The 19,038-nt window shown below is 41.7% G+C and overlaps 2 protein-coding genes across 2 annotated transcripts; one reads left to right on the plus strand and one right to left on the minus strand.

Moving 5' to 3' along the window:
* The first annotated feature begins 329 nt into the window (after positions 1 to 329).
* Positions 330 to 8,097, plus strand: LOC109772292 (UTP--glucose-1-phosphate uridylyltransferase). The gene is made up of 21 exons (XM_020330978.4): positions 330 to 522; positions 2,676 to 2,781; positions 2,892 to 2,939; positions 3,047 to 3,138; positions 3,234 to 3,324; positions 4,859 to 4,919; positions 5,008 to 5,085; positions 5,179 to 5,229; positions 5,326 to 5,399; positions 5,574 to 5,646; positions 5,958 to 6,015; positions 6,113 to 6,225; positions 6,396 to 6,428; positions 6,525 to 6,577; positions 6,648 to 6,723; positions 6,801 to 6,857; positions 6,943 to 7,026; positions 7,107 to 7,205; positions 7,333 to 7,437; positions 7,532 to 7,603; positions 7,713 to 8,097. The coding sequence occupies exons 2-21, from the start codon at positions 2,705 to 2,707 to the stop codon at positions 7,737 to 7,739; spliced, it is 1,422 nt and encodes a 473-aa protein (XP_020186567.3). The 5' UTR covers positions 330 to 522; positions 2,676 to 2,704; the 3' UTR covers positions 7,740 to 8,097.
* Positions 8,098 to 8,538: 441 nt separating this feature from the next.
* On the minus strand, positions 8,539 to 11,847 carry LOC109772291 (nudix hydrolase 23, chloroplastic). Its single transcript, XM_020330977.4, has 7 exons — positions 11,404 to 11,847; positions 10,848 to 10,979; positions 10,510 to 10,586; positions 9,720 to 9,855; positions 9,487 to 9,627; positions 9,327 to 9,385; positions 8,539 to 9,017 (listed from the first exon to the last, which is right to left on the minus strand). Exons 1-7 carry the CDS (start codon positions 11,581 to 11,583, stop codon positions 8,957 to 8,959), a joined length of 786 nt encoding a protein of 261 aa, XP_020186566.1. The 5' UTR covers positions 11,584 to 11,847; the 3' UTR covers positions 8,539 to 8,956.
* Positions 11,848 to 19,038: the final 7,191 nt, after the last annotated feature.

Below are 19,038 nucleotides of genomic sequence, written 5' to 3' on the forward strand. Positions count from 1 at the left end.
ACACTTTCCGCCGGCCATTAGCGCGCGCATAGCCCGGTGAGCAGAGAAACGCACGGTCGCTTCCTTCCGCTTCCGAAACAAGCCACTCGTGCTTTTCCTTTTTCTTTTTCGCGACGGACACGCTACTCGTACGCACTCCCGTTCAGCTGTGCCGCCGTGCCGACGGGCTCACGTGTGCCGCGCATGGACGCATCAGAAAGCAGCTGCAGTTACTTGTCCATGTTGACGCACACACGACACGTTACACTTGTCACACGTATATAAATGTCGGTGAGGAAAAAGGAAACTAGTACTAGAAGACATTCCGTGGGCACACGAGCAGGATGAGCTGCTGGACTGCTGCTCCCAGTGACGGGCCGGCTTCGGCCGTGGTCCGGCCAGGCGTCGGCGTCGGCGTCGGCGCCGGAGGTGGGCATTGCATAGGGGGACGCCGGCGGCCGAGGAGGAGAGTGCTCCGGCGCGGTGTGTGCAGCCAGACGAGCGGAGCCCTTCTGCTGCCCGTGACAGCAGAGGAGGATGCAGGTGAGTGTACATGCATGCTTAATCTGCTGCCTGCTCGACGCACAGGAGCTCTCCTCTCAACGTCGAATTCGAATCGGACCTTTGCGATGTGACCGTGTGCTCTGCCGACTAGAGAGCAGAACGTGTGTGGGGCTGTTTGAGGTGACACTCGCGCTCCGTCACGGCGATCGTTTGATCACACAACAGAGAACATCAAAAAGTACTCCGGCGTTTAAGCGATTTGCAAGGCCTTTCAATAACTCGTTGCAAATGCACCGACAACCCGATGGGCATAAAGAATTGCGCGCGCGGGGCATACATAGGTTGGTGAACACATGCATGCACATGTGTTGTGCGCAACCACCATGAGAAAATCTTGAATTAATATAAAGAAGTGCGCGTTGGGCCTAACTACCAAGGATTCACATTTGGGGGGTGGAAGAAGTAGTCGATGAGGTAGTACAAACATTCTTGCGACGCACGTTTTAAGTATAACCAGAACCTACCCTCAAAAGAAGTATAACCAGAACCAAACTTCTTTTTTAGAATTTAAACTTTTTTGGCACTCCTTCTGTAAAATACTTAAAGTCAGACTTTTAAAAGTTTGACCAAGTTAGTACAAAATATACCAACATCTGCAACACCAAATTAGCTCCATTTACATCCATGATGTTGTAGATATTGGCGGCTTTCTTTATAAAATGGTCAAGCTTAGAGACGTACTTCTTCGAACAAACATAGAACCTCATGTATTTTGGAACGGATTAGAAATGTCTAACATATTCATGTAGGATTAGAAAATCACATTATTTTGTTTCTAACAATGTTTGACCTCATATAACAAATAAAAGAAATTTAGTGATTAACAAATCGGAAAATTAAGTAGTATAGATTCGAATGAAAATGGGGGAAACCGAAAAGCCGGGCCGGTACATGCGGGGAAGTTCTGTAGAACCCTTGTTGTGTGGCTTTTTTTGTCTAGACTGTGTCCGGTTCGGGCGGACAAATGGGGAAGGTGCAGGGGACTCCCTTACCTCAGTGTCTTAGTGAAACACTAGACGTGCAAACGTAGCAGTTTAAATAAGTATACTTATGGAAGTTAAAGGATTGTGCGATACTCTACTACAAGGTTTCCAAAGAAAACATATTTTACTAGTCAAAGAAAATGCTCAATCGTGAGGACACACCAGCAATAATACATATTGATTCAACAAATTTCATTTTCTCGGCCAAATCATGAATTTAAATTGTCAGATATGCATATGGCACAAGGTCCAAAAGGCAATTCAAGTTGTGTTCTCTCCCATCGCATACATGGTTGAAACCCGTCAGTGCTTTAAACAGGAATCTACACCGCGAAATGCACATATCATAAGATAGGGATAGGCATGCACCAAGCTGCCGGGGCGTGGCCTCGGGGAGTAGCGAGCAAATGCTTCGTTGCATGTAGCAACAATGCTGCGCCGTAGCTACATTAGCCGTTGTAGCTTTAAGGGTGGCCTGGGGTGTAGGCAGATCCTGGCTACAGCATTGGTGCCAACGGCTTAACTCGACGAGAGAATATTTTCAAACACATGGATAAGCTGGGAGCCCTTTAAAACAAGTTTTTCGAATATAATATTCTCAAGTTTTCTTAAAAATAGCAAAATAATGATAATCAAATGCATATGTATGGAGCGAAAACTTTTGTTTGGTTGGTTGTTTTTCAAAAGTTATGGCGGTGCCAATGGTATTATTCGAATTTGAAAGAGCTGAGCCTAACCACACCGATTAGTTTTTTTTTTTGTTGAGGAAAACCACACCGGTTAGTTGCCGAAAGCGAGCAGTAATGAGAGCACGGCCGCCCGCACCCGCAAGAAATGCCAGGCTGTCGCCCGTAACAAACCTCGCCCGCGCGCGCCGTCACATTCCCCGATCTCGACGCCGCACGCTCTCCACCCTCTTCCGTTAGCCGACGGCCGGCCCCCTCCGCGCTCGCCACGTGCCCCGGCGCCGTCACTCCGCAGGCACATTCCGTCGCGCATTCCGTCCATGCCGTGACGGAGACCGCGGCGCGACCCCTATAAGAAAACGGAGCCGCGTCGCCTCACACGCATCTCACCACAGCGCCACCTCTCCCTTCCAGTCATCTGACATCTGCTCCCGTCCTCTCCTCTCCTCTTCCCCCGAGGCAGCAGCGTCCCTCCTCTCCGCCCGGATCGCGATGGCCGCCGCCGCCGTCGCCGCCGACTCCAAGATCGACAACCTCCGCGACGCCGTCGCCAAGCTCGGCGAGATCAGGTGCCCCGCCCGACCCCTTCCCTCCTCGCTCCCCCGGATCTAGTAGTGGCCAGCAGGCGCTTCCGCTCAACTGTTTTTTCTGGTTTGTTTTGTCGGTGACGACGACGCAGCGAGAACGAGAAGGCCGGGTTCATCAGCCTCGTCTCGCGTTACCTCAGGTAATAATGCGAATCTGCCCCGCCTCCATGGTTACGCTTGTCTCCGACGATGTGCTACTTGCTCACGGGTGGTTTCTGACGGCTGTGCTGGGTGGTGTGTCCTGCAGCGGCGAGGCGGAGCAGATCGAGTGGAGCAAGATCCAGACCCCCACCGATGAGGTGGTGGTGCCCTACGACACCCTCGCGCCCCCTCCCGAAGGTACCATCTCGTCTCAGATGCTTCTTCCTCTGGTCGATTCGAATGTTCAGTCAGTGTGTGTGGACGCTCAACGCTGGATCCTGTGTGTGCTGCAGATCTCGACGCCATGAAGGCCCTGCTCGACAAGCTCGTGGTGCTCAAGCTCAACGGAGGCCTCGGCACCACCATGGGCTGCACCGGCCCCAAGTGAGCACCCCACCCCACCCATCCTCTTCACTGCTCCCGATCACTTGATTCACCTTGCATATGTGTGGATCGTGCTACTTTCAGTTAGATTCGCCCCAACACTGTAGTCTCGCAGCATGCATATGTGTGGATCGCGCTTGGATATGCTGGTTTCTTCATGTGATCCTGCTGCTTATGATGGTCACGAGTTACTGTTGTTCGTTAGTGTCCCGCTTGGGCCGTGGTTTTAGCACATAGTTTCTCACATTCAAATGTTTGCTCAATTGCGTTGTCATTGGTTTCTTCATGTGTGCAATCCTGATTATGGTGGTAATGAGTCACCATTGTTCGTTAGTTTTCTGGTTGGGCAGTGGTTTTAGCATACCTTTTTCTGGGCCTCCAAATGTTTGGTCAAATGCAATGCTATAACTTTATCATCAGTTACTATGGGCTCGTGGCGTAGTATGGTCACCCGTATTTCTGTTAATTTTATTTCCACTTGTCACTTAGATCCACCTGCTATTATACTTATTGTACTTATGTTTGTGGAATCCTCCAAACTTCATGATCTGGAAGGGCATGAAATATATAATATTCTTCTTGTCACTTTCAAGGCTCCGTACGTTTATGTCCCTTCTCTTGATTTGCTGTGGCTCTAATACATATAGGTCGACCTGTCTGCTTCCAAGTGCATTAATGAATTAGTCATACAATTGCTATTGCCTACTCATGTTCATTCTTGTTGTGACATTTTTATTACTATGGGCTTGTGGCATAGTATGGTTGCCTGTATTTCTGTTAAGTTTATTTGCACCTGTCACTTTTAGATCCACCTGCTATTATGCTTATTATAGTTCTGTCTGTGGAATCCTCCAAAGTTCATGATCTGGAAGGACATGAACAATATTAATGTGGGCAACTTTCTATACTCCCTATTAATACCTATTAATATTCTTCATGTCACCTTCTATACTCTGTATGTTCTATTCTTTCTCTTGATTAGCTCTGGCTCCAGTACTTATATGTGAACTCGGCTGCTTCCAAGCATATCAGTGAAATTAGTCATAAAATTGCTATTGACTGTACTCATTGTTCATTCCTGTTGTGACATCTTTATTACTCTGACGTAGTCCAGTTAAACTAGTACCAGTTTCATGGAGAAATGAAATTGTGAGTGGTAGCTCCTTTGATCCAAAAAAGTAGTTTGATTAATCTGGTTCTCTGATCAATGTTATCAAACATTAAGGCTATCAGTGCTCTTTATCTTTCCGTTTACGTATATTTGCTGCAATTTGACATAAGTGACTGCTGCCAGCCTGCACTGCTGAATATGACCATCCACTTATTTTCTAGACTCTGTTGGCCGGTGAAACATTGATCATTTGAACGTGGCGTTGTGGTAGACTATGTACAGAACATGATTTACTTAGGTATTTATTTAGGTGTATGTTTGATGCAGCATGCCAATATTGGAAATATAGGGACTTGTATATTTCCGCTTCATTTTTAAGTTCTACCACCTTCAGCAGGTAATAACATAGCTCACTGCATGCAGGTCTGTCATTGAAGTTCGCAATGGGTTTACATTTCTTGACCTTATTGTGATTCAGATTGAGGTATTCTTAATTTCTACTAATATCTTCTGTGCACTGACTTGATGTAGTGTGTAATGGTTTGTGTCTGACAAGTTTCACCTGTATGCAGTCCCTGAACAAGAAGTATGGATGCAGTGTTCCTTTGCTTCTAATGAACTCTTTCAACACTCATGATGACACACAGAAGGTTGATATCCCACCTCCCCTGTTTATTTTCTATTGAAAAGACAACTTTCTAAATTTGGACTAACATACTTGCATAATGACCTCTGTTTTGTAGATTGTTGAGAAGTACTCCAACTCCAACATTGAAATTCACACTTTCAACCAGGTATGAAATTAGTAGTACCTCATCTGTTATATTCAATTGTATCACATTTTACCCCACTACTTGCGGCGTCAATTAACTGACACATGTTTCTCTCAGAGCCAATACCCTCGCATTGTTACTGAAGACTTCTTGCCACTTCCAAGCAAAGGGCAGACAGGGAAGGATGGCTGGTTAGTTTTCTCTAACTATTCTTGTCTTATTCTTGGAATACCAATGGATGATCATTTCATTATATGATATTTCAAATACTAGCTTTGCCTTTATGCTTTATTGATTCAACTTTGTCAGACTTGACTATCCAAATAATTTTTTTAAGTCCAATATTGTGGTTTTTGAATGTGAAGGTACCCCCCAGGCCATGGTGATGTGTTCCCCTCTTTGAACAACAGTGGAAAACTCGATACCTTGCTGTCACAGGTGAGCACAAATGGCTTAACCTTCTATCTAGGCGAACGGATTAGTTTGACAGGTTGATTGGTTGCATACTACAACCTTATCCAGATTTGTTTTTTTTTTTGACATGGATTAGTTTGCCTTGCGATCCACATCTTCATAGCATGTTTTCTTTTGAAGTTTACAAAAAATCTATGTAGTGTATGCTTCTTGTGATTTAAATAAATCAAACCAGTTACAACTTGCACATCATCTGTAGGGACTCTTTAACTTTGCTTACAGAATCCAAACGCCTTCATATTATTGTGCTTACTATTTTGCCAATCTTCTCTCAGGGAAAGGAGTATGTCTTCGTGGCGAACTCAGACAACTTGGGTGCTATTGTTGACATCAGTATCCAAATATGACCCGATTTATTAATTTCCAATTTGATCCTTTTCACCTTTTTAGTGTTACTTTGTGCCATAAATGGGATTCTTAACCATCACAGAGATATTAAACCACCTGATCACTAACCAGAATGAGTACTGCATGGAAGTTACTCCAAAAACATTGGCTGATGTTAAAGGTGGTACCCTCATCTCATATGAAGGAAGGGTCCAGGTACACTAGTAATTTCCTCCTTGCTTGCATATTACTGTAGCTTTTAATTATCTTTGCTGATAAGCATACATCGAAAGTAATGGATGTAGTGTAATTTGTAAGTTGCAACATTAATTTTGAACCTACATGACATGAACGAATCACTCATAATTTATCTCTGTTACATGCAGCTCTTGGAGATTGCCCAAGTCCCTGATGAGCATGTAAGTACCCTCTCCCTGAACTGTGTTGTTCTAAGTCATGAGAGTATTATGAGGCTAAATAGCTGATGAATACTCTTCCTTTGTGTATTTGTTCAGGTGAATGAATTCAAGTCGATTGAGAAGTTCAAGATATTTAACACCAACAACCTGTAAGAATCTAAGCCATGCCTTCCTTTGATTAAGAACTCTCTGTTCCTTCCTAACAGCTTCTGGCATCAGGTGGGTGAACTTGAAGGCGATCAAGAGGCTTGTAGATGCTGAAGCACTTAAGATGGAAATCATTCCCAACCCTAAGGTACATCCGTCATCCTTGGCGTGAATCTCAGTTCCATTCTGTTCATTTGCTTTTATCTAAGCAGCTAGTTCTTGCAGGAAGTTGATGGCGTGAAAGTCCTGCAGCTAGAAACCGCAGCTGGAGCAGCGATCAGGGTATAGGCAAACTTATCTCAAAATGTTGTGTTGGGCTGCCCACTTTTTGTTCGTGATGTGCTCTAATGCTTATCCTTCCTTCTAGTTCTTTGAGAAAGCAATCGGCATCAACGTTCCCCGCTCAAGGTTTCTGCCCGTGAAGGCTACATCTGATTTGTTGCTTGTGCAGGTATATCTGAAATCCCCTTGGTGTTTTCTGGTTTGGTACCATGATGAGACAACAGCTGACCTCATTTTTCTGTCCCACAGTCTGATCTCTATACCTTGGTCGATGGCTACGTCATCCGCAACCCAGCCAGAGTGAAGCCATCGAACCCTTCAATTGAGCTTGGTCCTGAGTTCAAAAAGGTAAGCCATCTTAATCATAAGAATTTTGTCAATTAGTCGATAAAGAAATTGCATTGAAGAAACTCGTGAATCGTGAAAGAAGCTGGAATGTGGTTGTGACTTGCATTTTTTTTCCGACGAATTGTAGGTTGCCAACTTCCTTGCCCGTTTCAAGTCGATCCCCAGCATCGTTGAGCTCGACAGCTTGAAGGTCTCTGGTGATGTCTCGTTTGGCTCTGGAGTTGTGCTCAAGGTGAACTTCATAGTCATCATTCTCCTTTTGCTGCGGTTAGGTACTGTGTACAAATGGACCTAATGCTAATCAAATCTGCTCATCCCATCTGCAGGGCAACGTGACCATCGCAGCCAAGGCTGGAGTCAAGTTGGAGATCCCAGACGGAGCTGTGCTGGAGAACAAGGTAAGCCTTCATTTCACATCCCAACACCTACCCAATCTGAAACTGTGTGGGCTATGCCTGATTGTTATGCATGGTGTGACTGACACATGGCCTTCTCTGGTGTCTCCAGGACATCAACGGCCCTGAGGATCTTTGAGCGATGCCTGCCGCCATCGCCAGGCGCATTCCCAGAAACCTTCCGGTCCTCCTTCGCTGAGTTAACCGTCCTGTAATTTTCGTGTGCATTCTGCTTGGGTGTTGTCCTGGGATAGCCCCTTTACATAATAATTGTAATCCCCTCTGTGCTGTTCATCTACACTTGTTCTTCCTGGGCGTGCCAGGGACGTAAAATTTCTTTTGGTTATATGATGATGCCCATAGTTCTCACATGCCTAAATTTGTTTCTTTCGCCCTGCTGGGCTGTAAGAGTTGCTTTTTGCTGGAGTATTTTGTGTCTTGGTTGTGGCTATTTGAGATCACAAAGATACCGTCTATTGACAATCTTTTTCGTGGAACCTGAATTGTTTGCTTCCATGCTCCCATTGTGCAAGCAAAAATAATCATAGTTGCAACTTTGTCATGAACTGGGAAGGGATCGTGCTTGGCAACTTTGTCGTGTGCTTATTCCTTTTCCCAGTTGCCTTGTACCTGATGGGTGGTTGGTATAGGTGTCGATCATGGTGGCAAAAGAACATGGGCATGAATAAGCCTGGATGGCAATCTAACACTTGCATTGTGTGGAGATATCACATGATATCATGATTCAAAAATCAAATTGAAGTGTCCAAAAAAATGGTGAATGTTCACAAGGCATGTGTCTACAATCCTTAGTAAAAAAGTACAAATACAAATTTGAAACAAATAGATGATCTGAAAGATAGTAGACATATTGTCCTGTGAACATTGAGAATTTTTTGAAACATCCAAACATATTTTTTCGGGGGCATGGTACAATGTTACATGGCATCACAGTATATTTCCCACACGTAGTAACTGAAGAGTTCGCAGGAACAGTCGGAAAAACAATTACAGAATTTTGTTTCAAATTGCCATGACACTCACGACACAAATCTTTTGGGTAAGCTGACAAAAATCTAAATGCACCATCTATTGAATCACCCAAGACATCCTTTGAAAAGGAAAAGGAAAAAGGGCTGAAAAGGGACTTCGAGAAACGCACACATTTACAATTCCAGCAGCAGCTTAAACAATCTACCACAAATGTGGCCAGATGCCATGCGATGACCAAAGGCCCCCTCACCCATGACCAGCTCTATCGACGACCAATGTGATTGCTGTGCCGATGTCTCGCGGCTGGTGTTTAACAAGAGCAATCACATTATGTACCACGACGGGTCTCGAACCTTCCCATGCTCACACGGCTAAATGGTTGTCGATATCAAAGCTACGGAGATCTGAAGGGCCGGCCCCGATCCTGCAAATTGAGGTAGGACAAGTTATGCACTTATGCTACAACATATTTTTGAGACAGAGAAAAAAAAGATGGCATGTCATAAGTAACTAAGTACAATAACTGCAATAATCTATTAGCAGTTGATTGTGGAACAACTACAACTAAAAGTGCTGCACGCGTGATATCGTGGAAAGCTGGAAGGTGGATTATGCGTAGAGCAAATAGCAAACTAGCAAATGTTCGAGTTCATAGATCATGACAATGAGAATTAACGGGTCGAGGGCTATTGATCTTGACAACAAACACAGGCCACGATGAAGCGAGTTGTACCTCTTGTTTATTGTGCAATAATGGAATTTGATGTTTCCAGCCTTGACATCTTCAATATACTGCAACAGCATGTACAGATGTAAGAAGCTTATGATGTCAAAAGACTGAAAACTATAACTTGCTAGAAAACACAATGCTTGAACTGGAGGAGGGGGCGTACCATTCTCAAAGTGACGATGATTGAAGAAAATGCTAGAGAATCAAATGGTATATCATCCAGAGCAAAAAGTTCACATTCTAGCGACTCGGATCCAGGTGAGAAACTGGGGGTCTTCATTCTTGCTCGGAAAATAATGTAACTCTACTGCATGTCATCACAATACACAAGAAGAATCCACTTAGTAGTGTATGAAGTTAAGCATGCGTTGTCCGATTAGGCTACTTTTCACTCACTTGGCCAATTAGCGGAATATCCAACTGAGCAAAAGGTGAGACTATCTCTACATCTGCACAAGCTTCTTCCAACGTTTCCCTTGAGGCTCCTTCCGCCGCAGACTCTCCGACTTCCAAATAACCAGCAGGAAGAGTCCTGTTGATGTAACCTTGATTAGAATGACAGACCAGCCCCCAAATGACTATGTTCTTACAAAAAAAGGAAAATCCGTCCATGCTTTGCAAATGCAGATCAAAGAATGTGGCAGAAAGCAATTGGAAATAAAAAGTAGTGCATTAGAGAGAGAGAGAGAGAGAGAGAGAGAGAGAGAGAGAAATAAGAGGTCTGTTAAACAGGAAAGGAGCAATCCTGAACTGAGGAGAAGTAACAACAAAATAAACACCATTGTTGAAACATATAAAGATCAGTTTTGCTAGAACTCATCTAGATGAGACATAATTTGGTCTCATTCACCTTTTATAGCCATTGGATGTGATGCTATAAGATGCGTGTGTGCTGATGTGGGTTGTATCTGTTCTTGTTTTCTAGGTGAATGAGACCAAATTATATCTCATATAGATGAGTTCTAGGTACTCCCCTATAAAGATCTATGCAGTTTCACAGCACAAATAGTACAAGCAAACAATTCTTTACATACTTCCTACGGATGAAAATTGATTTTGATACTACATCTACAGGCAAGGTGTTACTCTAAAACATAGTACACCCATGCAGCTCGCCAGTACGGTAAACAGAACACCAGAAAGCCTGATTATAGCCAATAAAATGGACTTGTCAAAAGCAGCTTACCAAAGGCCATAAGCCGGTTCAATCTTTCTTCTGCAAAGGAGGACCTTGTTATCGTGCTCCACAAGGCAACCCACAACCTACAAAGATGACACAGATTAGTGAAAAACGAATGGGTAAAAGCTAACACACACCTACAAATGTTATTTGGCATATAATTTTACGTCGTTGAACAGTGACATAACAAAGATATGAAAAGATATCAGGTCTGTGTGGTGGAACTCAGAAGCAGTTGGCATTCGAAGCAAGCAAATCACAGTATCTCGGTTCTAAATGCGTATGCACATATTGTCTGAACTCTGAAGATGGCGCCTATTCATACTCTGTTCTTCAGTTCATACCATTTTGGGGTTCTCGTAGTGCACTCTCCCACAAGAAGAACAGACAGCCCTCATCTTCTCATCCCCGTCTGGTACGGCCAATTTCGTCGGACTTCCACAAGCTGGGCAGAAAGGGATCCTCGACTTGGGCACCTGCATAAGGGACGGTTAGGCGTGTATTTGGCCAGCAACATGCGTTTAAACCAGCTAGAGGGCTAGAGCAACGAGTATTATTATCTCAGGAAATCAAAGCTGTTATCCACTAATTTCGATCCTAAATCGACGCCAGATCAACCCACACGCACGCTAGATAATTGTGCTAGGGAGACAGAGCACCATGGTTGCAAACCAGTAGAGGATGCCTCGTGGCTCACAGTTGCTAAGGCAGGCATCCCTTCCCATCCACCAGTTGCTAAGTCAACGCGCTAGATGGTTCCATCCATCGACGGCGATTATTGTACGGCCCCAGAATCTCAGCTCCGACACCAGCGACGCCGGCAGCCGGGCGCCTAACGGCGGCAGGGCCAGATATCATACGGACGGACGCGTGAGGAGGAGGAAGCCGCATCAGACTCACCGCGGGGGGCGGGGGCGCCGAGGGGGCGGAGGGGGAGCTGGCGCCGGCGCTGGAGTGATTGGAGGCCGACATCCGGAGCGGGCGGAGCCGGGCGGCGGCGCGGGGCAGGGGCGGCGCGCGGCGGGCGAGGAGGCGGGCGGCGTGGGGGAGGAGGAGGTGGTGGGATCTGAGGAGGAGCATGGCGGTCGGGCCGGGCGGGTTTAGTAGGGGGGAGGTTGGTTGGTGGCGTGGCGTGGGGATGGGAGGAGGACGGCGACTCGGGGAAGGGGAGGCTGCGCGGTGAGGTCGGCCGCGGAACACGTCGGCTCGGTCGGCGGGCGGTGGCGATTTGGCTGGGTGGCCGGTGGCTATTGGGCGACGCGGCGGGACGGGGTGGGTCGCCACCGGTGACGGGGCCGGCGCGCTGGATAAACAATTGGGAAGATGGCGTGGCGGGTTTATCCTTCCTCGGTGTCTTTTGTCCTCGTGAAAGACATTTTTCAAGGGGGATGGATGCCTTTCTTCTTTTCTTGTTCCAACCGGATCGCCTCATTTTCCCATTACTTACTTTCCGCAGCTGCGAAGTTCATGTACAGAGTGAAAAGGAAAGGAAGCGAGCCAATACGTTCGACGGGGGTGTACAATAGCATTGGGCCAGCCAAAATTTTGGTTGAGATTTTGATTGCCTATGATTTGGCCAAAATTGACAGAAAAAATGAATTAGAGTTGGCTAGAGTTCATTGGCATGCCAAAAAATTAGCAACAATCCAAACAAAGGACAATCTTTGGGTCATGACCAAAATTTTGGTAGGGTGTACTTTGGCCATAATCCAAACACCCCCTAAGTTGCCGTGTTAGGTGCAAGTATTTTTTGTTTGTTTGTGTGCATGTGTTGTTTACCTTGTACTCCCTTTGTCCCATAATATAAGAGCGTTGTCAAATACGCTCTTATACTATGGGACGAGGGAGTAGTTTAGAAGCTCCGACTGACTCGATAAACCTTATTTCTTAATTAAGGGAAAAGTTTGTTACTATCTACATCACCCTTTCTCTTTGGGGAAACCAAAGACTCCTGCGGGAGTAGTAAAGAAATTTTCAGCGTCGTTGCCGGGAGTCTTCTTTTACCAAATCAGGTGTCTTCACACAAACTTTTTATTTGCTTGTTTTATTTCTTGCCTAGTTGTTTTTACCTTTTGCTTTGCTTGCCAAAAATTTCCAAAACACAATAAATACTTGTGTTGCTATTCTTGTTTTTCTAGTTATTATGGCTTGTCCTCCTTACCCTCCTATGTCACATGAATTAGAGGTTCTTCATTTTAAACAAAGATAAGGAGAGGGTTTGAAAGATGCTTGGTTTAGAATAATTAAATCTCACAACAATTCCACTGTTAAAAATGACATGAAAATTCTTCTTAGAAATTTCTACGTGGGTTTACCTATACCAAATAGGAATATGTTGGATTATACAGCAAAAGGGAATTTCATTGAAAATGATGTTATAAAAGCTTATGAGATGTTAGAAGGAATAGTTGGGGTACCTCCTACTATGAAAGGATCCCCGTTTACCCAAGAAGGGATTCAAATTCTTGAGAAATTGAGTGTTATCCAAAAGAATTTAACAGATTTGAGTAAAAATGGAGAACTATGTAAAACTATTAATTCTAATTTGCAGCGTATGAGTTCTCATTTAATGACTTGTGATAGAAAGCTTGAAATTCTTGATATTTTCTTTGTTCATTTTGAGAATTCTAGAAGCTCTTTTTCTATAGATCGTAATATTGATAAAGATATTAATGGGAAGCGTAAGGAACCATGTGGAATTGAAAGAAATCTTCACTAAAGAGAGTTGCTAAAGGATTGAATGATGATAAAACTTGATGGATGCATTATGCCTAGCTAGAGGGCATTAAACAATAGCGCTTGTTCGGAGACAACTCAATATTTATCTTTAATTTTTTTTGCTTTGTTTTGTTGAGCCTACATAATTATTACTATTGTAGTAATCATGTTTGTACCTTTTCTTTTATTTTTATGTCAATCTAAGACATTGGGACGTTGCAAATGCTTGTTTATTAGGTTATGTGAAACATAAACTTTTGCATCCACTTCTGGATTTTCATTATGTACTAGAAAGTGATCAATTTCTAAAAAAATGTACACAGTACTATAATACAAATTCTTTGTGATGTCCTAATTTTTCAGAATTTTTGGACTTACAGAAGTATGCGTAAAAATTAGATCTTTACGTATTGTTCTATTTTTGACAAATTGTTGTTATGTTTTCTTTATCTGCTTGTTTTATAGTTTCCATGACCTGTATTGGGGGATATAAATTGTGAAAACGATAGGATACAATAGACATTGTTCGGAAATAAATATGCATCTTGTATTGACAATCCATGAGTGAATGATTTATTTTATATGAACTAACCTATCTCCCGAGTTCTGTTAAGTTTTATGTCGATGAAGTTTTTAAGATCAAGGTGAGACAACGATATGAAGAGAACAAGGAGCCGCAAATAGCCTAAGCTTGGGGATGCCCAAGGCACCCTAAGGTAATATTCAAGCGTCTAAGCTTGGGGATGCCCCGGTAGGCGCCCCTTTTTCGTCTTCAAAAATTACAGGTATTACTCGGTTGGACCTACTTTTTTATTTGTTCACATGATATGTGTTTTGCTTGGATCGTCATTTGTTTTTTCTGGTTCGACAATCATTGTGTTATGATCACACCTATTATGAGAGACACATATTCATCTCATATTTGTAGAATGCTCATTTGATCTTCACTTATATCTATTTGAGTGGAGACGTTTATAGAATTTGCTCTAGTACTTCACGTATACTTGTTAGAGAACGGTGATAAATTATGTTTTTATAGAAAATATTAGAATTCTCTTGCCTCACTTAAATCTTTTTAGATAGTTGAATAGGAATTGACAATTTGCATGAAATGTATGGTTGGTTTAAAAATAATAGGTATATATGAGTGGTATAATAAAAACTTGCATGAACTTGTAGATCAATTGAACTTGATAATTGTATTCCTTTCAATGATTTTGAGATAGTGAATTGGTAATTATTTTTGTGTAGCCTTAAGGACTTGCGTGAAGTAGTGGAAAGGTGTCATAAGGTCATACTTGTTAATACTTGTGGTCGTTTAAGTGAAACTGACTATGAGGGGTCTAAGTTGAAGAACATTGTAAGTAACCGCCTTGTTGAATGGGCCGGGAAGCCTAGCGGACTTCATATCATCAAACTCATCCCTTGGAGTGATCGGTCTTGTGGTTACCCGGTGTAGATTATGAAGTATTAGTGAGATGTTTTGGTTTACGAGTTGCGGTCTTTATGCATTTCCACCTATCCATATTTTGATAGCCTCTTCGATACTGTGCATTGCCAACTCTCATATTAAGACATGGTGCATACTTCGCCGGTGCATCCAACCTAGTGGGATGATACACTCTCTCAAACATAAGCCTCGTTATATGTTTTCAAAACAGACACCATACCTACCTATTATGGCATTTCCATAGCCATTCCGAGATATATTGCCATGCAACTTCCATTGTTATTATTCATCATATGACTTGAGCATTCACTATCATTTTGATTTGCATGATCATAGAGCTGACATGATATTTGTGGCTAGACCACCGTTCATCATTGATACATGTTACGCTAGTCATTGCACATCCTGGTACACTGCTAGAGGCAGTCATTTGTAGTCATTTTTTTCATTTGTCAGAATTGTAAGTGAATAAAAGTGTGACGCATTCTAGAGTGTGCCCCTACCAATGAGAATATATATAAAAAGAGAGGCCAAAAGAGCCCATAAAAATTGAGAGAAAAAGAGAGAGGGGATGCACTGTACTATCTTTTATCACACTTGTGGTTCAAAGTAACACCATGTTCTTCATATAGAGAGTCTTCATGTTATTCATTTCTTATTCTAGTGGGATTCTCACATTATGAGAACTTGAGTTTGCATATTCCTGTGATGAGCTTCCTCAAAATTCTCTAGGATGTGAGCGAGCAAGTTGGATGCACACCCACTTAGTTGCATTTAGAGAGATTTTGTACACTTATAACTCTAGTGCATCTGTTGCATAGCAATCCCTACTCATCATATTGATATCGGTTGTACGACTTCCTCGCGCCTAAGGATCAAGTTGCATTGATGTGAAACATCCTTATAATTTTTGTCTTCTCAATTAAATCCCCATCATTATTCTCTTTGCCATCCTAAGTGCTAGGACCAAGGCTTGTGAATTGGGCATTAAGTGAAGTGCCAAGTAATTGAAAAGGGCCCGTCATGTATTCGGTTGCTTGACTGAAACTCTTGGTTGTGTTATGAGAAGTTGTTTTAATATGATAAAGCCTTGAGTGATTGGGAACATGTATATGACATCATGAGTATTAATTGGTATTACATGAAAGCATTAATCCATGAAAAGCAATAGTAATTTTTTTACACATTTTGATGTTACTTTCTTATTATCAATTATGTATTATTTCTTTGAATCACTTTTGTCTTGAGTTCACACCATTGTTACATCATTTGATCAAGATCAGGCTAGGTAGCATTCAACATAAAAAATTATCTTTGTTTATCATTTACCTACTCAAGGACGAGTAGGAATTAAGCTTGGGATGCTGATACGTCTCAAACATATCTATAACTTTTACTCATTTCATGTTGCTATATTACCATTTCTATATAATTTTATTATCATTTTACATCATTTTCTATTATTTTTTGGACTAACCTATTAATTTAGTTCCGAGTGTCATTCCTGTTTTCTACTTGTTTTTTGTTTCGCAGGAAAACAATATCTACAGAGCAACAAGAAACAATGTATGCTTCAGAAGACGTCGAGAGGGGCCACAAGCTAACCACAAGGATAGGTGGCGCGGCCAGGGGGTGGCCGTGCCACCTGAACTTGTGGGGCCCACGGGAACCGTCTTGACCTATTCCCGCTGCCATAAATTCCTGTAAATAGAGAAACCTTCCATCGTACCTACAAAAGTGCTTTCGTTGCCACGAGCCTCTGTTCCGAAGAGATCCCATCTGGAGCCCTGTTCCGGAGCTCTACCGGAGGGGGAAGCCATTGGAGGGGTCATCTTCATCAACCTTTGTTGCCTCCATGATGATATGTGAGTAGTTCCTTGAGGACCTAGGGGTCCATAGTAGTAGCTAGATGGTTCTCTCTCTCTTTTTGAATCTTCAATACCATGTGTCCCCTTCTCCCTTGTACGATTGGAATCAGTCCGATGTAATTCTTTGGTGTGTTCGTTGGGATCCGATGAATTATGGATTGATGATTAGATTGTTCATTGAATATTATTGAATCTTTCAAAGTTTCTTTGCTGTATAATTAGGTAGCTGCTTATGCTTTCCGATCTATTTGTCTTTCTCTAGCCAAGATTGATGAGTAGTTCTTCAGAGGGAGTGGTGCACAGTAGTGAGTTCAATATTGCGGTGTTTTATATCCCAGTGACAGAATGGGGACAAGACACGTATTTGTATTGTTGTCACTAAGGGTAAAACGACGGGGATCTATATATATATATATATATATATATATATATATATATATATATATATATATATATATATATATATATATCTTATTGCTAGATTTATTTCTATCTACACTATGGCATCTTGCTTATTGCGTTGCTCTTTTTCTAGTAAACTTAATACCTTAAGATGCATGTTGGATAGAGGTTTCGGGGTGGAGTAACAGTAGTAGCTGCAGTTGGATAATGGTCTACTTATCACGGGCGTAACGCCTATATGAGATTATGCCATGAATGATCATAGTTATGAATGATGCTTTTCTGTCAATTGTCCATCAATAATTTGTCTACCATTCCATTTGCCTACTTTTGAGAGACATACCACTAGTGAGCCTATGACTCCCGGGTCCATTCTCCATCAATTTTCTTACCACAAAAATTTCTTTTCCATTATTTACTCTTTTATTTTGCCGGTTTACTTTACTAAAATTTATTATCTATTTGCTCTTACTCTTTTAATTTGCGTTTTACTTTACTAAAATTATCTATATATATTTGTCTAACTAGCAAGGAGAAGGGGATTGACAACCCTTTTTCCGCGCTGGGTGCAACTTTTTATTTTGTTTGTGTGCAGGTGCTGTTTATCTTGGTAGTTTTGAAGCTCCTACTAGTTTGATAAACCTTATTCTTAACCAAGGGAAAGCTTTGCTGCTATCTACATCACCTTTCCTTTTTGGGAAACCTAAAGACTCTCGCGGGAGTAGTAGAGTCCTATTACGGGCTCGCCTCGAGCACAATTGATATCAGCCATAGTCCAGTAGCCGAGCAAGCGATTTTTCTCTTGCGGTTCATACTCCCTACTGGACAAACTTTGTTTTTCTTGTCAGTATTGTCTCCTAGGTTTTTTGAATTTTGTTCTTTTCTCGGTTTTCTAAGGGGTGTTGGTAGTTCATGTGCCTTTTTTAGTTTAGTTTTATATTTTGATTTTATTTTTCCTTTTCCTTTTTTTCACCTTTTCCTTTTTTTTTCTTTTTGTTTTTTTTATTTCATTTTTTCCTATTTTTGCTTCTTTATTTTTATTTTATACTTCTGTTCATCGTGCAATTCAGAAATATTCATAGTGTATTAAAAATGCTTATCATCTATAAAAGAATGTCATCGTCTATTTAGAAAATAGATCGTCATGTATTTTAAAAATGTTTACCATGTATCTAAAATGTACCCCCCCATTCTAGAAAATAGTCATCATGTATTATAATAATGTTGATCGTGTACACAAAATATTCATTGTGTATTAACAAATGTTAACGGTGTATTTAAAACGCGTTCATTGTGTATTGAATTTTTGAATCATGTATTTTTAAAAATGTTGACCGTGTGTTCAAAATGTTTACTTCATATTTAAAAATATTTATCGTGTATAAAAGAATGTTCATCATGTATAAAAGGATGTTCATCGTCCACTTAGAAAATAGTTCATCGTATATTTCTATAGTTTTGATCGTATTTTTTATCATGTATTAAAAATGTTCATCATGTTTTAGAAAATATTCATTGTGTATTTAATAATGTTGATCACGTGTAAAAAATGTTAATTGTGTATTCACAAATGTTAATCATGTATTTAACAAATTTTCACTGTGTATTGAAAATTTCAATTGTGTATTTTCAAAAAAGTGCACCCTGTATTTAAAAATCTTTACCATGTAATTTACAAAAATGTGTTGTATTGAAAAAAATGTTCTTCTTGTATTAGTAAAAAAATCATTCATTGTGTATTTTAGAAGTGTTCTTCGTGTAATACAAAAATGTTTGTCTTGTATTAAATCATGCCAGCCGTGTATAAACAACTATTCATCATGTTTTTCAATAAAGGTTCATCGTGTATTAAAAATATGCTTGCCCTATATAATGAATATGAATGCTCACCATGCCAAACTATTCTTCTTGTACGCAACATTCAGCCGATTATGTTCCAATATTTTTTTAGACATTGTTCCAATATTTCTTAGACTAGAACCGGAGACACGACGGCTCATGAGTCACCTGATGCCAGGCGGAAACACCCAACGAAACTGACCCCAAATCCCCATTTTCTCGGCAAATTTGACAATTTTGACCCGTGGACGCAATCAA

This window comes from Aegilops tauschii, chromosome 5, assembly GCF_002575655.3.
Source record: "Aegilops tauschii subsp. strangulata cultivar AL8/78 chromosome 5, Aet v6.0, whole genome shotgun sequence".
In the NCBI taxonomy this organism is placed as follows: Eukaryota; Viridiplantae; Streptophyta; class Magnoliopsida; order Poales; family Poaceae; genus Aegilops; species Aegilops tauschii.